At 34.9% G+C, this 22,166-nt stretch overlaps 1 protein-coding gene across 1 annotated transcript; it reads right to left on the bottom strand.

Annotated features, from left to right (window-relative positions):
- Positions 1-1,545: 1,545 nt before the first annotated feature.
- Positions 1,546-21,118, bottom strand: LOC125664629 (uncharacterized). The gene is made up of 20 exons (XM_048897457.2): positions 20,864-21,118; positions 16,365-16,616; positions 16,078-16,284; positions 15,478-15,678; positions 14,859-15,368; positions 14,596-14,766; positions 14,246-14,407; positions 13,977-14,172; positions 13,675-13,880; positions 13,416-13,586; positions 11,965-12,198; positions 11,422-11,595; positions 11,129-11,317; positions 10,801-10,965; positions 10,546-10,662; positions 8,476-8,661; positions 7,442-7,597; positions 4,844-4,891; positions 4,637-4,742; positions 1,546-1,924 (listed from the first exon to the last, which is right to left on the bottom strand). Exons 1-20 carry the CDS (start codon positions 21,099-21,101, stop codon positions 1,801-1,803), a joined length of 3,813 nt encoding a protein of 1,270 aa, XP_048753414.2. The 5' UTR covers positions 21,102-21,118; the 3' UTR covers positions 1,546-1,800.
- Between the last annotated feature and the right edge of the window lie 1,048 nt (positions 21,119-22,166).

Here is a 22,166-nt window from a genome sequence, read left to right as displayed (position 1 = left end):
TCACAATAGACGAACTATATATGTATATTAGAGTCTTGGGTTTGACGCAGCCTTGTCTCACGACCTCCCATTTACAAGGAGAACGCTCTATACTATAGATCACGGGTCTTTTGGATATGACCTTAAATCTGTCGCGGCTGGCGTTGGCACGTTAAAAAAATCACAGCTACGACCCTGAGTACTTGACATACAGCTGATAACGTTTCAATATGAGTGAAAAATTATCGACGGGACGTTTAACAAACAACCAACATTATGATCAGAAAGTTGGGTCACTTTTTTCTTTAAAACATCAAAAAAGTGTCGGAGCTTTGACATTTGTGCAGAGGAATTTGGTACTTTATATTCTTGAATATCAGTTATTGTCTCATGATAGAAATTTAATATACGGCAGTAATTCATTACGACTTAACATTGCAGGAGAAAAAAAAAGAAATATCATAACATTTGATTTTACCTATGAAAATTGCTTTGAATGTTCGCTTCACTGTATTTCCATACTTCTAGATTTCATACAGTATCATGAGTACCAGTACATACTATATACTTTGAAAAAAGTATCAGTTTTATTCATTTTTTTTTTCAAACAAATTAGTACGTCTATGAAATATTGGTCGGCCTATCAATTGAGATGAAAAATGTAACTTGCATTGAATGAATTCAAAAATAAATTGACAACATTGAATAGTCAAAGTTGCAAAACGTTAACTTGTTACTTGTACATTATAATGTTAATAATCATTAAATGATCTTAGTTATTATAAAACTCGACACCCGGTATATTACAACATTTTTCAGACTTTTGTATACCATAATTCTTACTTGCTTTTAAATCTATCATGGTAAGTTAGTTTAGAATACAAACTTACCATGTTAGCTTTAAAAGCAAGTGAGCATAATTATTAAATCACAAGAGAGAATTCTCGACATCTAATGGAATACTAGGCCGTCATTTTTCACCGTATTATATATAGATACTGTATTACCTTGATAGCATGGTGTATGGAGTTTGACTGCATGGGTATTGGTAGTTATCATCTATTGGATTGAAGTATTTTGCAACACAGCGCTACATGTAATTTGTAATTTTTTCACCCGAGAAAGTTAAAGAAACAACATTTTTCATTTATAATCATATAATTGTAATGGTTGCTATTGTGATAGTATTCTAATGGGGATGTTTCCTATGGTAACTGTTAGTTAAGATAATTTCCGTATGATATACATGTTCGTTCTTAATAAATATCATAGCATTGTTTAGAATTGACTTCAAATTGTGTGTATCATTGATTTTTCTAAATGAATTAATACATTACAATATACAATATCATATTCCTGACTTCATACCCCGGGAACCATGCAAGATAAGACCATACAATTTGCAAAGCGCAATTATGCATACATGTGTGTCATTTTAAACCGAAAATCTCAATGTTTGATAAAAATCCTCATTTGGAACGAAAATATCATGGCTGGTCACATATTTTCATTTCCTATTGGATACAATGATCCCAAAAAAGAGATAGATAACGGAAAGAACAATGAACCATTTTGAATTTTGTTTATCTCTGCTTTATGATATGAAATCACAGCTTATCGCATATTGAATGATTAACATTAGTAATAGTACACACACATAAATATATACAAATTCTGTCAATTCTTCTTTGCGTTAATCACTCAATCAATTCTATTACTCAATTTATATCTAAATCATTTAAAGTAAGAAATATACGAAATAATCAATGATACATGGAAACCAATGGTCTTCAATGTCATACAAGACCTTGACATGTAATATTACATAGAAAACTTGGGTTTGGATTCCATTGGTATATAGTCACGTGAGGTGTACTTGCTTGGAGACACCATGCTTAGAGACGCCAGACTTCCGTTTGCTTTTGAATTGCGTCTACGTCTGAGTCTGAAACAGAAAATCATCATAGTACACACACTGTATCATTTATTGATTAGTCTACTAAGTATAAAGGCCGCATTTATATAAAATGTATTTATCAGCTGCAAAAGTCCTCCCAGAACAGAATAATACACGTCTGTTCAGAACGAGCGTCAACATTGAACAGACGATGTGTTCTTGCCCATTATGCACTCGGTAATATATCAATATACCATATTATTTATATATATCGTCAGATCAAAGAAAATAAGTTTTACAACAGTTTCTATTCTTCCGAGTTTACGATCATCCTGCAGGATTAGGATATAATAATAAAGATATTTATGAACCCAAACCACCAGTGTGTTTTCACTAAAATACATGACAGTTACACTCCAGGATTAGGATATGATAATGAATAATATGGTCACTCAGTCCGGGTAGGAGTGTTGCTGGGTTAGTTTCTGGAATTGGCGCGAATATTGCTTATATAGCACCAAACCAGTAAAACAACCCACAAGATACTCACAATCATACACAAAACATACTGACCTTTCACACTTCTCTCTCTACCAATCAGCGTTGATCCCGATGAATATGAATGAAATGAAACGACTTACGATGAAATGAGTAACGTAATGAAATTATATTAGTATGTTAAATATGAATTATTTCATCCTGTCACACACACACACACACACACACACACACACACACACACACACACACACATACATACATACATACATACATACATATGTATAACATTAAATTGCAAACGATAGGAACAAATTTTATCTTCGTTTGTCCTGAAGAAGGGACAGGTCGTCCCGAAATTTTGACAATCTGGTTGTTCGTGTCATTGTGAAATTTTCTGTGCTTGATATAAAATATTTATTCACTTAGGACAGTTATATTTATTTAAGAGTTAAGTGCTACTTCCGTATTCTAAAATCAACTTTGATGGAATTGAGGCATTTGAGCTACCTCGGTATTCATCAATTGAAAACAAGTGTGACTATTTTAGAAAAAGTGATGCCCAGAAATTTTTCGAAGCATTCATTAGTAACACTTTTACATTTTCTAGAACGGAATTTGCTAGAATTTTATATACATGTACGTGTTTTAGCATAAATACTTTTTGATTACAAACAGTCTGTCATTCTCTCACCAGAGGGCGTGTTACGCAAGCTTCACATACACCTCTGTCAACGCTTGGAATCACGTGGCAATATAATCACATGATATAAACAATCATTCTCGGTTTCCTTTCCCTTTAAAAGTTCAGACAACAGGTTATACATCAGGCTCTTTTTATAGCCAACTGACACTTTAGTAAGTGCATATTTACCGTTTAGCTGTTTGTCTCTTATTTTACAAGTTTTATCGTATTTTTACAGCCTTTTTTACTTTTGATTCCATGTTTACATTTAAATCTCCACCACGTGTATATCCTACATTCATACGCATATTACGAAGTAGTTCCAAATTTATGATCAGAAAACGGTGATTTTAAACAATTTACAGTAAGCATCAATTTAATTGCACCAAAACATATCATAACATGACTAAATATTTAGTCCAAAACATAAATGTTGGATCAAAGAAACTTTTACAAGATTTCTGTAAAAAGCCGGAACTCTGGGTAGAGAATTACATTCTGTGGATTTATATAGGATATTACTTCATCGGAAACTGGACCTACATTACCGTGAGATAGAATTTTTCATTGATATGTCTTATTACAAATAAGTTGTTCATTGCTTGAATTGTGTTAATGAAGTTTAGCTGGGATTCCGGGCTATTGTCACCCATAACCTATGAAAGTGCCCATCTAATAAGAGCACAACACGATGCATTCAATCTATGATATATTTTATTTCATGTTATCCATTCATAGAATCAGTTACTTTTCTGCAAACTCACCAATGCTCATGTACGAGTTACTGTATCATCTCAATGTTATTAAGTTGTAAGGGATTGATGGAAATCGGTACCAAACGAAATAAAAAGGTACAGGTACAAGAAATAACCGAATCTGTTTTTATTGAAATTATCCTTTCATGATTAATAATATTGTCAGTGATGCATACCCAGATATATCTGCTTCGTAAAGTGATAACCAGAGGACATTTAATTGTTTTCAATGTAGTTCGCTTCATAGGGATATGAAGATGTTACAATATTTGTGCATCAAATCTAATCTCAACTGAATTACCCGAGATATTTTTGGTATCCAAATATAATGAATTTTATACCTATAAAGTTATCACAATAAAATAAATTTTAATAAGAGAAGATGGATTTCAATGTTCGCATGGGTTACTTTCCTCTTAGAGGAAAAATAATAAATAAAGTACAGAACTTCAATTGTAGGAGAAGACTAAGCGAAAATCTAGTGGCTTCTTTATTCTGGGTGAAAGGTTCTGAAGACTTTGAATGACGCCCTTTTCATTGCTGTACGTCTGTTTAATTGATAATAAAGTTAAATTGAGAAATATGAACTTTGTAATAAAAGGATGATCTTTATCAAATGTGATTGAAAACCACGCATTGTGTACAGGGCAGGGTATCTTAATCGTGAGAATATAGAAAGACATAGACGAATCACATCAGCAAAGCAATTCAGTTCAGACAATCTACAAACTTGTGAGTTTGAATTTTTCATATTTTGATTAATACACTATACTTGTGTATCAAATCTATAATATACAATATATGTAATACCAACCAATTTACCTGAGATATTTTTTGTATCCAAATATGCTGAATCCTATGACTAATCCGAGACAAATTAACACACTGATGGTCGTAGTAATTATTATAAGGGTCTTGTTTTCATCAGCTGAAATATATAAAAAGAATTAGTGGGATTTGCTTTTTCTTCAAAAGCAAAACAAAATATCCATATGCACCTAAACAAAATCCACTATGACAAGAACTTACCGTTTCCCCGAGACAAATCCCTTCTTTCGGATGAGTCTTCTCCCTTAACTTGAAAGAATATAAATAGATTGATTGAGAATGATAATAGAGTGATCTAATTGTAGTACCACGACTGAACATTTAATGGCAGTATTCCGAAACTCTACACTGCCTTTAGTTGTCCATTTAGAGAGAAAGCTGAACTAAAGGAATTCGCTAAAATACAATGATAATCTTGGATCAGTAAGTGCAAATGGATGTAAATCCTACTTTTCCTGCTTTCCATAATGTACACAAAGGTTTCGAAAAGGGAACATCAATTTGCAGCATACAATAGTAATAGACAACACCTCGTGAGTGCTTATAAAATTTAAACACACAGAATCTTGGGATTTCAGTCCATGTATTGTTTTACTCTATTGTATATAAAACTTATACGGTACCAATTTTGATTCACCAGATGCGCATTTCGACAAATAATGTCTCTTCAGTGATGCTCAACCGAAATCTTTGAAATCCGAAATAACTATGAAGTTTTAGAGCTAAATTTAGCCAAAAACAGCGTGTCAAAAAAGTGGATAATAGTAAAAGAATGTGCAAGGTATTTATGTAGGGATACCATCACTGGGGCTATATTTGAAATCAAATACAAGCCACACCAGAACAAGTAGTTGACAAGGCAATTTGGCTGTACGTGTATCAGGTCCCTGTTCATTTTGTTAGAATTTCTCGTCCAGTTTCCTTGATAAATCTGGCTTAAACACCAGTCTTTATACCAATCCTGCATGTCTAGAAAACCTGGGTTTTCATTGTGTAGATTACATGGAAAATATAAACATAGCTACATCGCAACATTGATCAACGAACAAGTAGAGAACGGGCAACCAATCTCATAAATCCTTCAAAAGAATACAAAGACAACAGGTCCAACACTGACCCCTAGAAACATCAGGTGGGATCAAGTACCTAGAAGAGGTAATCGTATCTTGTTGACCAGTTACATCCTCCTTAAGCCCTCTTTCTTTATCAGATGAATTGGGTGATCCGTAATCAAAATAAATAAGAATTGAACGATCATACTATTGATATGAAACCTAACAACAGGTTGTCATTGCATATGAGATCAATTTAACGACCATAAAATTTGCGATATGCTGAATTTATTTGTAATTTGTCAGAAACTTGCATCGGCTTAGAAATTAGTCATTAGCGGAATCCACATGTATCGAACGAGTTGCACGACAGAAACACAATTGCATGTGATATATATTCATTTCAAAATTAAGGATTATCCCCCTCGTGCATAGCTCTTGTCCTTGGACGAATTTGGCTCCACTTGTTTGGCACGCTGTTTTTGGCTATATTTAGCTCTAAAACTTCATAGTTATTTCGGATTTCAAAGATTTCGGTTGAGCATCACTGAAGAGACATTATTTGTCGAAATGCGCATCTGGTGAATCAAAATTGGTACCGTATAAGTTTTACATTACAATAAGATGGTGACAGGGTGTTGATACCACCTCTGGTGTTTCTCTGGGGATTCGTGTTTACCCTACTCGTATAAATGTGGTATGTCCAGGTATCCATGTTTTACCTACTTTTAATTTTGTGTTCGTCGTAGGATTTATACGATTTATTGTATATCTTAGCGCTATCTTCAATATTTTCAGTAGATACATGTATACATGTATACATAATCTTACATGCGCGCTCTTCCCACTTGTAATGTATCATATTTACCATTTACAACACCGGTAGCATTTAATGAGGGGATTGACAAAGTGGGAAGGGAATGAGTGGTGGTAACCATAACATAGTTACTCCAAAAACCATTCCTGGTACTCCCGGGAAATATTACTGCTAACGTGAAATACATCGCGAATATAAAAAATGGATAAACTATTCACAGGAAGGAAACACTTGTCTTTTCGGTGAACTATTTCATGATAAAACATGGTATAGACCCACAAAGTAGTGGTGCTACTATATCATATGAAAATAAGTTTAATCATCACTATACACATGTACATGAAAGGCGAAGATGACGAACATGTAATAAAAAGCCATGATTTCTAAAATGACATGATATTGTCATCTTTTTCTCGAGATGAAACAAATATATGTATGCACGTTGTGTGATATATCTATAGCATCTATCATTAAAGGGTGTTAGTAGTAGGTTATGTTGGTAACACCTTCTACCTCTGTCTACAATATATTTAGATTTAAGATTCATTGGAACCTAAATTTTCAACGATTCTCTCATTAAATCTTGTACACAAGAATGAAAAAAGACAGAAATGAAACAACAATTCGCCCCATGTACATGTATATCCTTCTGTGGGGATATTACAGGAACTTGAATGTTGCCGGCACAAGCCTGGCTTTGTAACAATTTTTAGTGTTGTTTAAAATACATGAATTAGAATATATGATAATATACAGTGATCATATTTAGTGATATACCGGTTGTATGCGCGAGTTATTCGTGTATTGAAGCATTATGTTTCAGATACTGATCAAGCGTCTTATTTAGTGAATATTCATACACATACAGTACAACAATGTTGATGGATTAGAAATACTTTGTTAAAGTGCATGCATGGTATATATATTTACCAGCACAGTCTATCTGGTCTTGGCTCCCAACGTATTTGGTGGTCATTCCTAGTGGACATCTTTTACACTCCGTCTGTCCAGCTTCATCTTGATACGTTCCAATACTACACAGAACGCATTCTCCAGACGACGAGTGGGTACCGGGAGGACAGTTCGCTTAAAAGATAAGGTAACTGTTTACAATCGTCATAAGACAGATTCAGCGTAATTAAATGTTTTAAGTGTTATTTTAGCACGTTTTAATCTCATACATTGTTTTCTTGAATAAAACAATATATAGCTAGGAATAACACATTGTCTACAGGTTCATACCAACCAACATGTTCTTACTATAGAATGTCAATGTTTCAAACAAGACCACGTGATGCATTTAAAATTTTTAAAAGGTTTGCTAGAACCTCATCATTGCAAATATTTGTCTATGCGAACCAGTGCTCTAATACATGAATAATACATGAATTTCTTGTATTTAAGGTACCGTATGAGTGGATTTTTAGCGAGACACAAATTTAACGATTGTTCTATTGAAATATATATATATATATATATATATATATATATATATATATATATCTATATATATATATATATATATAAAGCACAGTAATACCAATATATGTCAAAATAATTCAATAAGAAGCAGGAAAATATACAGTTCCAAAATATATTTAAATAAATCACCAGCGTTATCTGGATTTTAACATTCATCCTCACATGAATACCAATTAATAATTATTGTTTTTTTTTTTATTGAATTATATATATATATATATATATATATATATATATATATATATATATATAAAGCACTAAATAATCACAACTAGGTACTGAAAATGTTCGCCCCAGCCCGGGGTCGAACCAGCGTCGTACGGCACCCGCTGCCTAGCAAGATTATATATATAAAAGGTGAAGATAACGAACAGTGATCAATCTCATAACTCCTACAAGCAATACAAAATAGATATATATATATATAAATGTAATATAGATTACTAGTGTATTGCGTATTCAAAGCGATAGAAAATACATACCACAGAAAAATAAAACCCTTCCTTGACCACTTGGACAATGAATCACTGATTTGGTTATTTGACCAGTAGAGATGAAGATTGTCCCATTCACGTTTAGATTTAACATGTCGCCTGATGAATTTAGCTGTTGGACGGATAACTCTAGTTCCGACACTCCCAACATGAATTTTTTCGCCGCATCATTTGCTAAAACAAAATGACTGAATAAGAATGAATTATTGTACACAATGAACCCAATTTTTTATGTGATGTAAATACCATTAGTTAATGTTGCCTTATGTTGTAAGCTTCAGGGTCCATATATTTTTCTCTGAAAATGCCATCTATCATTATTTAGAAAAAATATTTTAATCCTACGGCAAGTGTGACAACTCCTGTGGCCTTGTTAGAATCCAATTGTTTTGGCGACTATATGCAGTAATCATATTTTGTACTATTCAATCAAGCCTCCTTGGTCAGTGATCTCATGCAGCATTGTATCGTCAGATTTAGCACATTTTGTAAGCAGTAGCCTTTGTCATAAAGTCCATTAGCATTCACACTATGCCGCCCAAGAAGAGACGTGGGGTTACCACAAAAAAGATACTCTAACACGGACAACGACCTTGATCACCTATACGCCCATTAGTTTACAGAAGAACTGTTAAGATATATGCACAACATTTGCCTTGCCATTACCAGATTGGGAAATATATGCGACTTAAAGCTTATTGTAAACGACTAAAATAAGATTATTGGAATGCCTAAATAACTCGGTCTTTAGATATATCGACGAAGTTTCATATATTAACAATGCTCACTTTAATCCATGTGTCAATGTAAAAACCACAAGCAGAGTATCTCATATCTGCCTTATATTTGGATATCTTATTGAACATAAACATTAACATAACGGTAAACTAAAACAGGATGATTTCACCTTATCCGTCGTCAACTTCCCATATTTGTGCAACAATATCCCATTATCACCTGCTTAGGATGTTTATATCTTTCAACTGATTCGTATTGGGTTTTTTATTACGATATTTAGACTATTTGAAACCCTTGTAACATTGTGCTATTTGTCAAAATTGTCGGGAGCAATGCTTGGAAAAGTAAGAAAATTATAGAAAAAGAATGTTGTCCTATAGTGTCTGTCAAATTTGATATCGATATATGTGTTGCCGTTAATGTGCAATTCAATTCTCAGGATTCTTAAATATCTCGTCGCCTGTGGTCTAGCTGAGATTTCAGCATTGTATTGTCATTAAACCGGAGACCTTTGTTAGATCAATGTGTTATGAGATTGATCACTGTTCGTTATCTTCACCTTGCATTAAGTTCTGAGTTGTAATAAAAACTACAAACATTTTCTATTAGTTATATCTAGTCATCACATGTGAGTTTGTGAGAATTCTTGGAGTGTTACAGGTAATTTATTGGACACACTTAATACAAAATGAAATATGTGAGACTATATAGAACACAAGATGACATCACATAATTGTTTTAACAATTGAATATATGTCAATTGATTCCAAAATTGATGACATTGTGGTGTCTTTTATTTCGCATTCACGTGCAAGAAACAGTCCAGCAATTGATTTAATCACGCTGGACAACATTCGACGTAGTGACTGGTTGCATTTGCAATTACAACATTATAACGACCGTCCTACCGATACAAGTGAGACTGTTGCAACCCCTGTAAGATATATGGAAACTAATATGCATACAGATTTTAGATAATACCATTGTCTTCAAAGAATAAGTTGAACAACTAATAATCTAAAGTATGAAAGGTGACGACAACAAACAGTGATCAATCTTGAAAACTCCTATAAGCAATACAAATTAAAGAGTTGGACAAACACTGGCCCCTGTACATACCAGAAGTAGTATCAGTTGCCTAGGAGGAGTAAGCACCCCCTGTCGACCGGTCACTTCTTTCGTGAGACCTAAGTCTTGATCAGGTGAGCAGAGTAATCCGTAGTCAAAATCAGTGTGCCAAGAACGGCCTAACAATGGGTATGAAACATGTCAGACAACCTTTGGCCCAATGGTTGTATTAGCATTTTATAAATCAATTACGTTTTTGCGTTTTCGCAATGGTCTCCACGTCAATCTTCTCACTGACTGCCGATGTTAAAGTAACATGATGAGAATGCGTGGACACTGACCTTTTCCTCCTATGATCTGACAAGCATTCTGCAACGAAAGACCGCATGCGATATATTTACATAGATATCACAATTATGGAAATATTTCCCTTGAAGATAACATTAGTAATTGCACTGTGCATGTATTTGGTTTAAATAGAAAACAAAACTACATTGCATTTTGTACCCTTTGCCTCGACTGCTAATGTGCATGTTTTATTTTTTGCACATTGCAAGGAGGATTCCAGTTTTTGTTGGAGATTCCGAGATGCTTGTGATGCTTTATCACATGGTATTGGATCTTTATAAGATACCACAGTTATCGTTGAGATTTGCTCCGGGATGTCTACCTCTGTAATAAAAAGTCAAATCACAGATGTTTCAAAGATTCATTATTTACAAGCTATGTATGAATCACCATCTTCTATGTCTGAAAAATCTCTTCCTTTTCATATGTTCGAAAAACAATTATCTTTCGTTGATCGATCAAATAGTCGTCATCATTTCAATCTCACCGCCACAAGCAGGAGGTGTTCCTGTCCATTTATATGAAGTGTTTCTGCCACACGTATATTCCGGTAATGGAATATGTCCAGGAACAAAGGAATATCCAGGTCTACAAGTTACTGTGCATACTTCATGATCATCAATTGAGCGTTGACAATGTAATATATTTCCAAACTGCCTTCGTAAATGTGAACAAGCTAAAAGCAAAAAAAAAAAAAAAAAAATGAAAAGACAAATGAAAATAATATTCCAAACGCAAATAAAAATTCTTTTCAATAGCCATCTTTAAACAAATACCTACAGGGACATTTTTCTGAATTGCAGGACGCATGTTCTGTGGCTTCAGAAGCGTTACAAGGAATGCCCTCTGGATCAGGAGGTGGACTATTGCAAACTCTCGTTCGGACTTTTGTTCCACCATTACAGGACACAGAACAATCAGAAAACTGGCTCCAAGTGCTCCAACCACCGTTCGCTACGATTATGGAGAGTAATGTCAAATATCAATTGTGTCATATTGTGCCATATGACATGCTGGAAATGACGTCAATATACACTTAGCTCCTTTGTAACCATTTTATTCCACGGCAGCATTGCTCCGCGTCGATTACAATCCTTTTTTTATATTAATATTCGTCAAATGACAGGGAATGCATTGTAAAATCAAATCCAAAGAAATGAAAGGATATTTTCTAATCTATACGATATAAAGTCGGGGCAGCTTTCATAGATGACATTTTTATGAATATTTTGCAATCGAAGTCACTTTCGTTCCTAAAACATTTGTGCTTTGAACAGTGAAAATCCTAACATTCAAATTTCTACCCCCTCCCCATTTACTCACCAATTTTCTTTTCACATCTTGTGCCCTTGAAACCTTCAGCGCATGAACAGTTGTAGTTACCACCATCTGTATTAGTACATATCCCACCATTCTGACATGGCTCGTGTTTACAGAAGTCGGGTTTTTCTTCGCAATTAATTCCAGAGTAGCCGTTCCGACATTGACAGGTATACCCCTTTTTTCTATCAATGCACGTATGACCATGACAAGGCTTGCTCTGGCATTCATTTACATCTGTGATTTTAAAAAGTGGCCAATATGACACATTGATCACCTTAGTAATTGCAATTTCCCATCTTAAACGTTGTATCAAAATTATTGTTGATTTGCTATGATTTAAGCTAAGTTCAATTACTCTACCTTAGAAGTGCCAAATGTAATTAATGACCTTTAAGATCATCATAAGACTATTTTCTAAAAGGTATCGTGTATTCCTATGAAAAATTAACTCATCTTGTGCTTTATCGAGGATGATGGTATGGCAAATAAAATTACGCAATACATATAGCCAAGTAGAGATAGCGAACATTGCTCAATCACATAAATCCTATGAAATTACGGAAAGGTCGAACACGCACCTGGTGCTTGGCGATGGAACACACAACATATGATTTCCGCATTCATGGCCGCAGTGGATAGAACCTAAGATCTTGCGGTTGCTAAATGAGCAAAATGACCATGATACTATCGCTTTTTGTTAGTGTGTATTGTCACATTTTCCAAGTTATTATACCACATTCAATATATATCCAGTATTACATTTCCATCGTCAACTTCCAATATTTATGTAGCAATATTCCATTATCACCTGTATATGGTGTTTATATATCTCAACTGATTCGATATGCAAGAGCTTGTTCTGTGTATAGTCAGTTTTTAAATCGAGGTAAGCTACTGACAAACAAGTTGATGGTGCACGGGTTTCAACAGTCTCGACTGAAGTCAGCATTTCGCAAATTATATGGTCGTTATAACGATCTAGTTCGTCAATACAACCTCGCATTGGGTCATTGTTGTCTGATGTGTTTCATACCGATTATTAAGCCGTTCTTGGCACACTGATTTTGACTGCGGATAACTCCGTTTACCTGATCAGGATATAGGGCGGGTGTGACCGGTCAACAGGGGATGCTTACTCCTCCTAGTCACCTGACCCCACCTCTGGTGTGGCCAGGGGTCCGTGTTTGCCCAACTATCTATTTTGTATTGGTTATAGGAGTTATGAGATTGATCACTGTTCGTTATTTTCACCTTGCATTTATTTTCAAACAGCGTCCTATTTGTTGCATAATTGGGGTTACAGCTACTTTTTTAAATACACGTACAAAAATAGTGTTATTTAATTACTGATTTATCAATATATGATGGTTACCGTAGATTGCAATCAAATCATTAATTTCCATGATACAGGTTTGGAAAGCTAATTTTAGCATAAAAAATCATATTCTTACTATCACATTGACTGGGTACAATGATTTCTACTCCACTTGGATTTGCATTTTTCAGATCTTCCATGCTTATAATTGATTGCGCTGACTTGCTGCTGCACGTCTTGGCTACCTGGACAATTTGATCTCTAGAAAATGGCTGAGGCACAACTTGATATCCACTTAAAAACACACCTAAGTATTGAAAATCATAATTTTGTATTCATACTCGTATATTCAATGAATTTATATAACGTTGATAGTATACAAACTATACAGCTACCTGAAATTGTCTCAGAATTAAGCATCATGTTAGCATCATCTAATCCCACTGCTAATTCTGCATCAGAAACGAGAAGACCATTTCGGGAAATGAATTCTTGTTTTCCATCAATAAACACAGACACGACAGGATCGGTTTTCTGTATTACCACCGCAACATGCGTCCATGTTCCATTCTGTATAGATACACCTGTTGGCATCCACTCTCTTGATAATAGCAATAATTATGTTTCATTATATTTTCTAAATTTTCTTAGAATTCAAAGAGTGGGATAATATTCTTATCATAATGATTAAAGGCACCTTAATTTTGCTTTCTCGATTAGAATTTTGTCTTGAATTTTAACACTGAAACTTCGGGACTGATAAATTGTCATCTCCATTGTGACGTCAGATGATTTAATCCAGACCATTATGGTTAGACCAAGGGAAACACCAGATCTTGAAGACTTCTTCAGTTCAATTTTGCGCCCATGTTGTTTAAACACTACATCAAAGTCTGAAAAAAAATATAAGCATTAAAAATTGTCTTGTAGCTTTATACAAAATATTGATGCTTAAATACTACATACCGGAGCAATTACTTTCGTTTGTGCTCCCTGTAAATGCTGTTGCCATGTCTTTTGGACATTGAATGCATTTTGTTGACATCGAAGTATTTCGATAAGTCGATTTGTCACAAGGTGTGCACGGAGATAATCCAGTATTGGAATATTCCCCTGGATGACAGATATCTGAAAACAAAATTCACATATCCATGCAATACAAAAAGTAGAGATAACGACCAATGTTTAATCTGACCAACGCAATAAGAAATTTTAAGAAGAGGGCAAACATTGAACCCTGGACATACCGGAGGTGGAATCGTGTGCCCAGGAGGAATAACCAGCTCCTTATGACTGATCAAAAATGATTGATTTACCTATACAATCTGATACATGTGTGCTGCCAAATTCCTCTGTGTAAGTGCCGTCTGGGCATTGTGTACAAAGTACGTCAAATTCGTTCTCCTTATAGGAACCTTTGGGGCAAGGTGAGCAAACGGGCTTTCTTCTATGGTTGACAGTCAGATATGAACCACTTGTACAAGGTACTGAAATAGTTTAATCGAAGTTAAGATTTGTACTATGCAAGGTGAAGATAACGAAGCAGTGAAACAGATGTAATGAAGTATGTGAAACTAACCACATGTAAGGGTAGTCATACGGATGGATAAGCCTTCTGGACATACTGGCGCAGAATAACCAAGCATGAAACTCCCAGAATCTGGGACAAGTTCATTCACCGTTAGCTTTCCAGTCCTACTTAAATTTTGCACTTGATCGAACATCTGCTTTTGAATTTCCTTGGCAAACTCAAAGGAGTCTGATCTGGAAGAATTCGAATTCCGCCAGACGGAAAACAGTCTTATTTCTACCCGAATGTCACTGCCAGCCCTTTTAAAACGAAAGGTATTTATAATAGAGTCTGAAGATCTCCGCTTTCGTGTGGAACTGGGTCCACAAGTTACAGAGACATTTCCAACATTGCATTGATTTGAGTCGGAGCAAACACCAGCAAATCCGTTCTTCTCTAAATATTCCATTTGCTTGATGAAATTCGTTTTAATCTGCTCCAAAACCGTTCCATCCCCACATGTCCCCGTGTAGTAAAAAAACTCACCCAATGTTTCAATATGTCCTGGAAGTCTAATTTCTAAAAATAGTTTATGTTAAAACATTTGTTAAAAGAAAAATTAACTATTACTGAATTTTTGTGATATAACAATTCGCAAAAACATTTATGTGTCTTCTCAACAGCTTACCAGTGCAATTAGGAACAATGTTTACAGGCTTAAAGATACCCTGTTTTTCAGAACAGGTGAAAACACCATTGAAAGCTGTAGGACCTAGAGCAGGTATGTCATATTTGTCAGAACATTGCATTTGACATTGTCTCCCGAACATCCACGTATCACATGATATTGCACCATTGATGGGAGCTGGCAAGTCATGGCACGGTATTCCTGATCAAAATGATTAGTAAATAAGAATAATTAACTGGCGTTCAAATTTGATCAAAATTGTTTGGTTAAATATGAATTACTAAGAAATTGTTAAATTGATATACTATATAAAGATTGCTGCAAACATCTATTCATACATAATGCATGTATAATAATAATAATAATTAATAAAATTTACATAGCGCCTTATATAAAACAAATTACTCTAAGGCGCTTTACAAGGGGAAACGTGAGAAATACAACAATAAAATACAGTTAAATGAAATTAAATGACAGTATGTCATAAAATCTTACATCTGTAAAATTATCAAAATAAAGGATTATTATTAGGATGTATTGCTAATATTGATATCGCTATTGACGATTATCTGTTCTTTTGAATAATTAGTATAACCTTACGTTTGCAGTAGGGTTTAACACCTCCATAATCCCAATATCCACGCGGAGGGTCAGTCGTGGAATTCCTCTCACATACAATGTCTTCATTTCCTACAAGAGGAAATCTGCCCATGCACTCAAGACGGCAACCGGATCCATAGGTAAAGCCATCAGGGCACCGATATGTCATGTATCGATCTGTTATCAATGGTGGGACACACCGCACCTCTAGAAAATACGCCATAAGTTTAATCGTGGTATTGGATGTTTATGTTCTATCATCAATTCATATTATTCTTAATAATTACCTTCAACTGCAACGAAAAATATGCACTCCGGAGATTCATTATTGCTTAAATCAGTCGCTTTGTAGCGTATTTCCGTTAGTCCTACTCTAAAAGAAGATCCTGGTGCCGGCCCTCTTGTCCTTTTTATTGTGACTTTGTTTGAGTTGTCAGTGGCTGTTGGGATTGTCCAATTTACAGTAGCTGTATGTTTGCTACGATCAGTATAGGCGTAAATAGTGTTTGGACAGTTGTTGATTTCTGGCCGTTCTGAGTCTATATAAAATATATTGATACTGACACTTAATGTGCGACAATTGAAATACCATATCCTGCCTTGATGTCTTTTAATTGACCTGGAATTAATTTTCTAACTTCTACGATTGACATGTACGGGATTTGGTGAAGGCGTCAGTCAAAATATTCAGTGGATTCGAATCTCAGCCGATATTAGTTTAACCCGCAATTGATGAATGGCAAGGGTCGCGGTTGTTTTTTTTAACATGAAACAAAACTCATATCGATTGACAAATCCAGATGGACGACGATCTGAGGCTAATTACAATAGAACATGTGTGAATCGGATGACTTAGAAAGTTGTAAACAATAATCAGTGATTAATCTCATAATCCAACAGACAATACAAACTTGCAACTTAATTTAAATTAGATCCTTTGATCCGCTCATGTATTTTGCTACACAAGGATTTATCGAAACCTCATACGAGTAATATTTAGTAATTTTTGAATAAATGATCAATACATACATGTATGATTATTTCCTTTTTTCCATTTATGTTGACGAAAATAGTTGCATAAATGAGACTTACATATACGCGGTCACAACCGCCGTGATGCCTCTAATGAATAACAATGGCAACTCATAGCAAAGAGCAAACATTGTAATGTTTATGAAAAGGAAATGGTAAATCATTAATGTTTAATCCCTATCCTTTATCGAAGCGTGTGTCCCCATCCCAAATAAGCATGGGGTGGGATCATGTTCGTTTTATTGGCATTACAGAACTGACAAGATTTATGTTTAATCGAATGAGGGAAGTAGGCAATGCAATAGAGACACGTGCATGTAGAATCACGCCCCCTCCCATTATGGACAATAACCATTTTCAATTATTTTCATATACAAATAAAAAATGTTAGGTGACAGCACCCTTGAAAAAACGGCGAGGATGAAAGTAACGAAAGTTTTACGTTACTATCATCATTCATTTCCGTTACTATCATCCTCGCTGTTTTTTCAACGACGAATTTTCTGTTCATATGAGCCGTATAAAAGATAAAATAACACCTGATCGTAATTGTTGCTAGTGTATGATATTTCTTACCTACATATCATTCGCAAATAAACAATACAAATAGATATAATAAGTAAATGTGGTCTTTCCGGAATTTCCTTCCGCCATCTTGAGATGATAGTAACAATTGTTACTATCACCATTTTAATACCAGTGAATAATGGACTAGTTCATAATTATGGGAAGATGACGATGAAGTTGAACTCACCCCACTTGTCATAAAGTTGAATTATTGAGATTTTGCTTTGTCGTTAACTTCTATGTTCAACAAAATATCAAAGTATGAAGCAGATGTGGAAGACTCTGTGGTGTTTTTACTCCTGATATCACTTTATTGTGTTTAAAACTGATATCACGAGGAAGTGAAATCCAATGAAGAGTGAGTACAATATTAAAAGAAGGGCACACCAAAGAAGGTCCCATAGGCATACCAATTTGGAATCAGGTGTCTATGAAGAGTAAGTATTCCTTATCGACCGGTCACACATGCCTTGTAATTCCTGGGGTATGTGTTAGCTCTACTCTCGAATTGGTGCTATATTGTCATTATCTAGTTATCCTATTTGCAAATACAAACTTCTATTACGTGAAATGCTCTCTGGCTTGTTTCATACCAAATGTTGGACAAATCTTTACTTCCATGTACTGATTTGAACTACGCGTTACCCCGTTTACCTTATTAAGACAGATACTTATTCAGACATAGGGATCATGGTGAGTAAGACACATAAACGGGGATGCTCGGAACTCCTATGCACCTGATCCAACCTCTTGTATACCCAGGAGTCCGTAATTCTCCATTAATTTTCGTGTTCTTTTCACTATTTCTTATCTTTATTTTTTCTTTTATATATCATTTACACAAAGTACAGTGTATATCAAAGAATTGCTAACTTAAGAGTATGTCTGATTATAATCAGCTTGATAATTTTTCACTAATATGACGTCACCACTGTCGATGAAGGGCCGAATATTTAGGCCTACGCTCGGCGCTTAAGGCCTTTGAGGAGGACCTCCCCCATGTAGTCACCACTTTCGATAGGCAAGGATAACAATTACCTATTTCAACCCGGATCTCCACGGGATCCAAACTCCGTTGGTGTGACACGGAAAGAGAAATGGTCCACAATCTTGTGTCTGTGCGCGATATGTGACACACCAATATCGAATGACACAAGCCAACTGCGAATTTGTGAGACCAATATGCCTAAGTGCAGTGATGTAACACGACGAAGTTATTCGTTTGCAAAATATAATGAACACAATCTATTTATACAGACTCTACCAAAGTTTTGGCAAAATCGATAGCAAAAACTTAACAAAGAATACAGACAAAACTGTGATAATTTATCTAATCATTAATTAGTTGTTGTATTATTAAACACACATTTTTGGAATATTTCCTATCTTTGTTCCGTACCCCCTCCCCCATCCAGGAATTTATTACATGCACATAGCAAGGAATCAAAGATCATGAATCAAAGCATATTTGAGAGGAGTAGACATTTCGACAACAAATGTACTTTGCTGTTCTTAACAGTTTCTGTATATGCTTGTAGTTGGGGATGTACTTAAGGATAGACGTTTACCCCATCTGTAAACCTAATTCTTCTTTGATCCTAGTCGCTCCCTACATAGGGTTATCCGTTTTTAACTTGCAGATATGTTTAATTTTCCTATGACAGCCAAAGTGGTCATTTGTTCCCTGCTTCAATCTATCCATTAATATCCTCCATAGGGGCAAACTGACGCACGACGTTACAAATGCCGTCATATGAAAATTACCTCATAAACATTACGCGCACTATCGGACTTTGCAGTGTCAGACCATTTCGCGTTGGTGATACAGACCATCACATTTTAATGAAGCATGTATATAAGAAAGAAACTATCGCAATTTGGCGTCCGTAACGTCAACAAACCATCGCACTTTGGCGCGGCGCGCAATTACATTTTAGAAACGTACACACGCTTTTATGTTAAGGCAGGTCATGCTCCATTTATACACGTAAACTGCATACTTTTTAAAAGCTGTCCTACTCAGAGAGAGGGAGCTACTAACTCTTAAAAACTATTTTGGTTGTTTACATGAAAACATTTTGTATCATAACAACATGACAAACATGTGCTTCCGTATGGCGTCATTGCATGACTGTTATAAATAGATCACGGATGTACCCGAATAGAAAATGGAAAGTAGCACACTACCCCAGGATTTAAATATTGGTCTAACTGACGATAATGACGATAAAACACTTATAGTTTATCAGAATTACTGATTGAATCGTGCCACTTATGGTAAGAAATAATTATTAAACATTGAAACACTAAACCCTCTAGACCATGTTTTACATTTAGCACTGATGCTCCGCAGTTTTCTTTAAAAGTTTTCTTAACAGACGATTCTAGCAGTAATTGCCGTGTACATTATTCACATGGTGTATAAAAAGTCTTTAAAAGTATGCGGCGCAGTGTGCTACTTTTGCAGTGTTATTTTAGTGTGTGATAGAGGAAAATCGGATCGACATGCTAAATGGAATGTTTTTCCCGTTAAACAAAATTGTCAATGAATGAAATCAACATACCTTCATAATATCAATAAATTCCCAGCGTTGCACATATATATTCCATATATCCTATGTCATATATTTCAAATACTCCACATTTTGTCGATATATTCACATGGCACATATTAACAAATTCCTTCCATGTGTCAACGTCACTCGATGTATAGTCATGACGTCATCAGTTTACTTTCATATTGATCAGACAAAAATTACACGACAGCAGTATATTTCGAATTTCTTTAGATCTTAATAAAATAGCTGCATGGCTTATTTTATGCATAAATAAAACTTACATAAAAGAAAAAATCGGAATTCATTATTTATTTAGTGATATAATTATTTCAATTATGACGTCACATTGTTCCGTGGATTTTATCCCCGTAAAGATTTTCATAACCTGTCTTAACGTACCCATGTATGTAACCATAATTATTTGCTCTAGAGTCTCGAAATCCGTTCATTTTTTTTTTTTGTGATTGGCAAATTTAAAAGTCTTGTAACTAGATGTATATGCGTCTAAGCAGAAATTGTGACTATACTTATGTATCATTTAGGGTTTACCCCAGCATCATTGCGTGTAACATAACGTTTGATATTTTATATGTTATTGAATAAAGAAGGAATCAAACAAGTTCACTTGCCTTCACAATCCAGCAGTTTTGAGGACCACGTTCTATCATTCTGACACACCGAAAACATCACTGTCTTGACATTGTATCCTCTGTCACACTGCGTGGTACAAGCACTGTCAAACTTATGACTGTTGTGCGTACAGAGGGGCTTGCCGTGTTGGGGTTTCATCTTCGTGACATTCATAGGACAAGTTATTTCTAGAATGCAGTAATTCCAGAAACTCAAGCAAGAGGGAATGGTCATCATTTCAATTGGTAAAGTTTTAAGGTAAGGTAAAGATATCAAAGTAAAAACATTGGAAATGTAAGTATTTATCTATACATTCAAAGTTTTGTCATCTTTAGAAATACAACCGAACAGTAAATAATGTTGCCCAATTAAGGTATACAGAACCATTACCATCACAATATACGGCCCATCTACTCATAGGAGTTATACAAAAGTAGGGACACAGAAGAATATTGACTATAGATATACATATATACCTTTGCATAATGGAATTGAAGAATCCATGTATGCTTTGTTGTTGGTTGATACACATTTTATTCTTCTGGTATTAGGTGTCATCTGGAATCCAGGGAAACAACCCACTGTACAAGATGTACCGAGTGTTATTTCCGGTTTGTCGCAGCGAATGTAACCATGTAAAGGCCATTGAGGAGGATCACAAGACAAAACTTCAATAGAAAATAGCAAAATTAATTTTATTTATTTCTACAATTACATGAAACTTCGTAATCAAATGATAAGTTATCCAGCTATCTGTCATTTATCGTCATTTTTAGTGTTTAGCGATACATTTAAATAAGCAATAGTACTTGAAATCGTATCTACCTTTTACAGTAAAGCTGAAAAAACAGGATGCTAAAGCCCCATTCCTATCGGTTGCTTCATATATAATTGTATGTTCCCCTCGTGAAAACGACGATCCTGGCGCACCACCTTGTCTCAGATTTACACTAAAAAGTAGGAATTAATACTTACAGTGAAAGAAGCGACATGAGTTGTATATTGAGATCGCAGTTCTACTTTTCAAATCTTAGATATATTTTGATAAAATACCGATACCTACTGAAAGCCATGTTGAGAATTATCCATGTTTATATACCTAGCATTCATTGTTATCAGCTAAAAATAATCACGGGAGCAGTGAGTAGTCCAAAGAAAGGACCGTTCGCGAATTGAACTCTAATTGTAACAAATCTATCAGAGAGAATTTGTTTAAAATCCTAAGTTTGAACTACATTGCATTTGTTCACCCTCATTTTATTTTGATAAAGTCATGTGACTTATGCAAGGTGAAGATAACGA

Source organism: Ostrea edulis, chromosome 1 (assembly GCF_947568905.1).
Source record: "Ostrea edulis chromosome 1, xbOstEdul1.1, whole genome shotgun sequence".
NCBI classification, from domain to species: domain Eukaryota; kingdom Metazoa; phylum Mollusca; class Bivalvia; order Ostreida; family Ostreidae; genus Ostrea; species Ostrea edulis.
Note: the sequence above shows the minus strand (reverse complement) of the source record. Positions and strands in the feature narration are given on the sequence as shown.

Coding starts and splice junctions, on each gene's coding strand:
- LOC125664629 (XM_048897457.2), bottom strand. CDS start 21,101: ATGATGACCATTCCCTCTTGCTTGAGTTTCTGGAATTACTGCATTCTA. Junction 14,173..14,245: donor AAACGAAAGTAATTGCTCCG/GTATGTAGTATT, acceptor ATTTTTTTTCAG/ACTTTGATGTAGTGTTTAAA. Junction 8,662..10,545: donor CATTGCGAAAACGCAAAAAC/GTAATTGATTTA, acceptor ATTTTGTTTTAG/CAAATGATGCGGCGAAAAAA.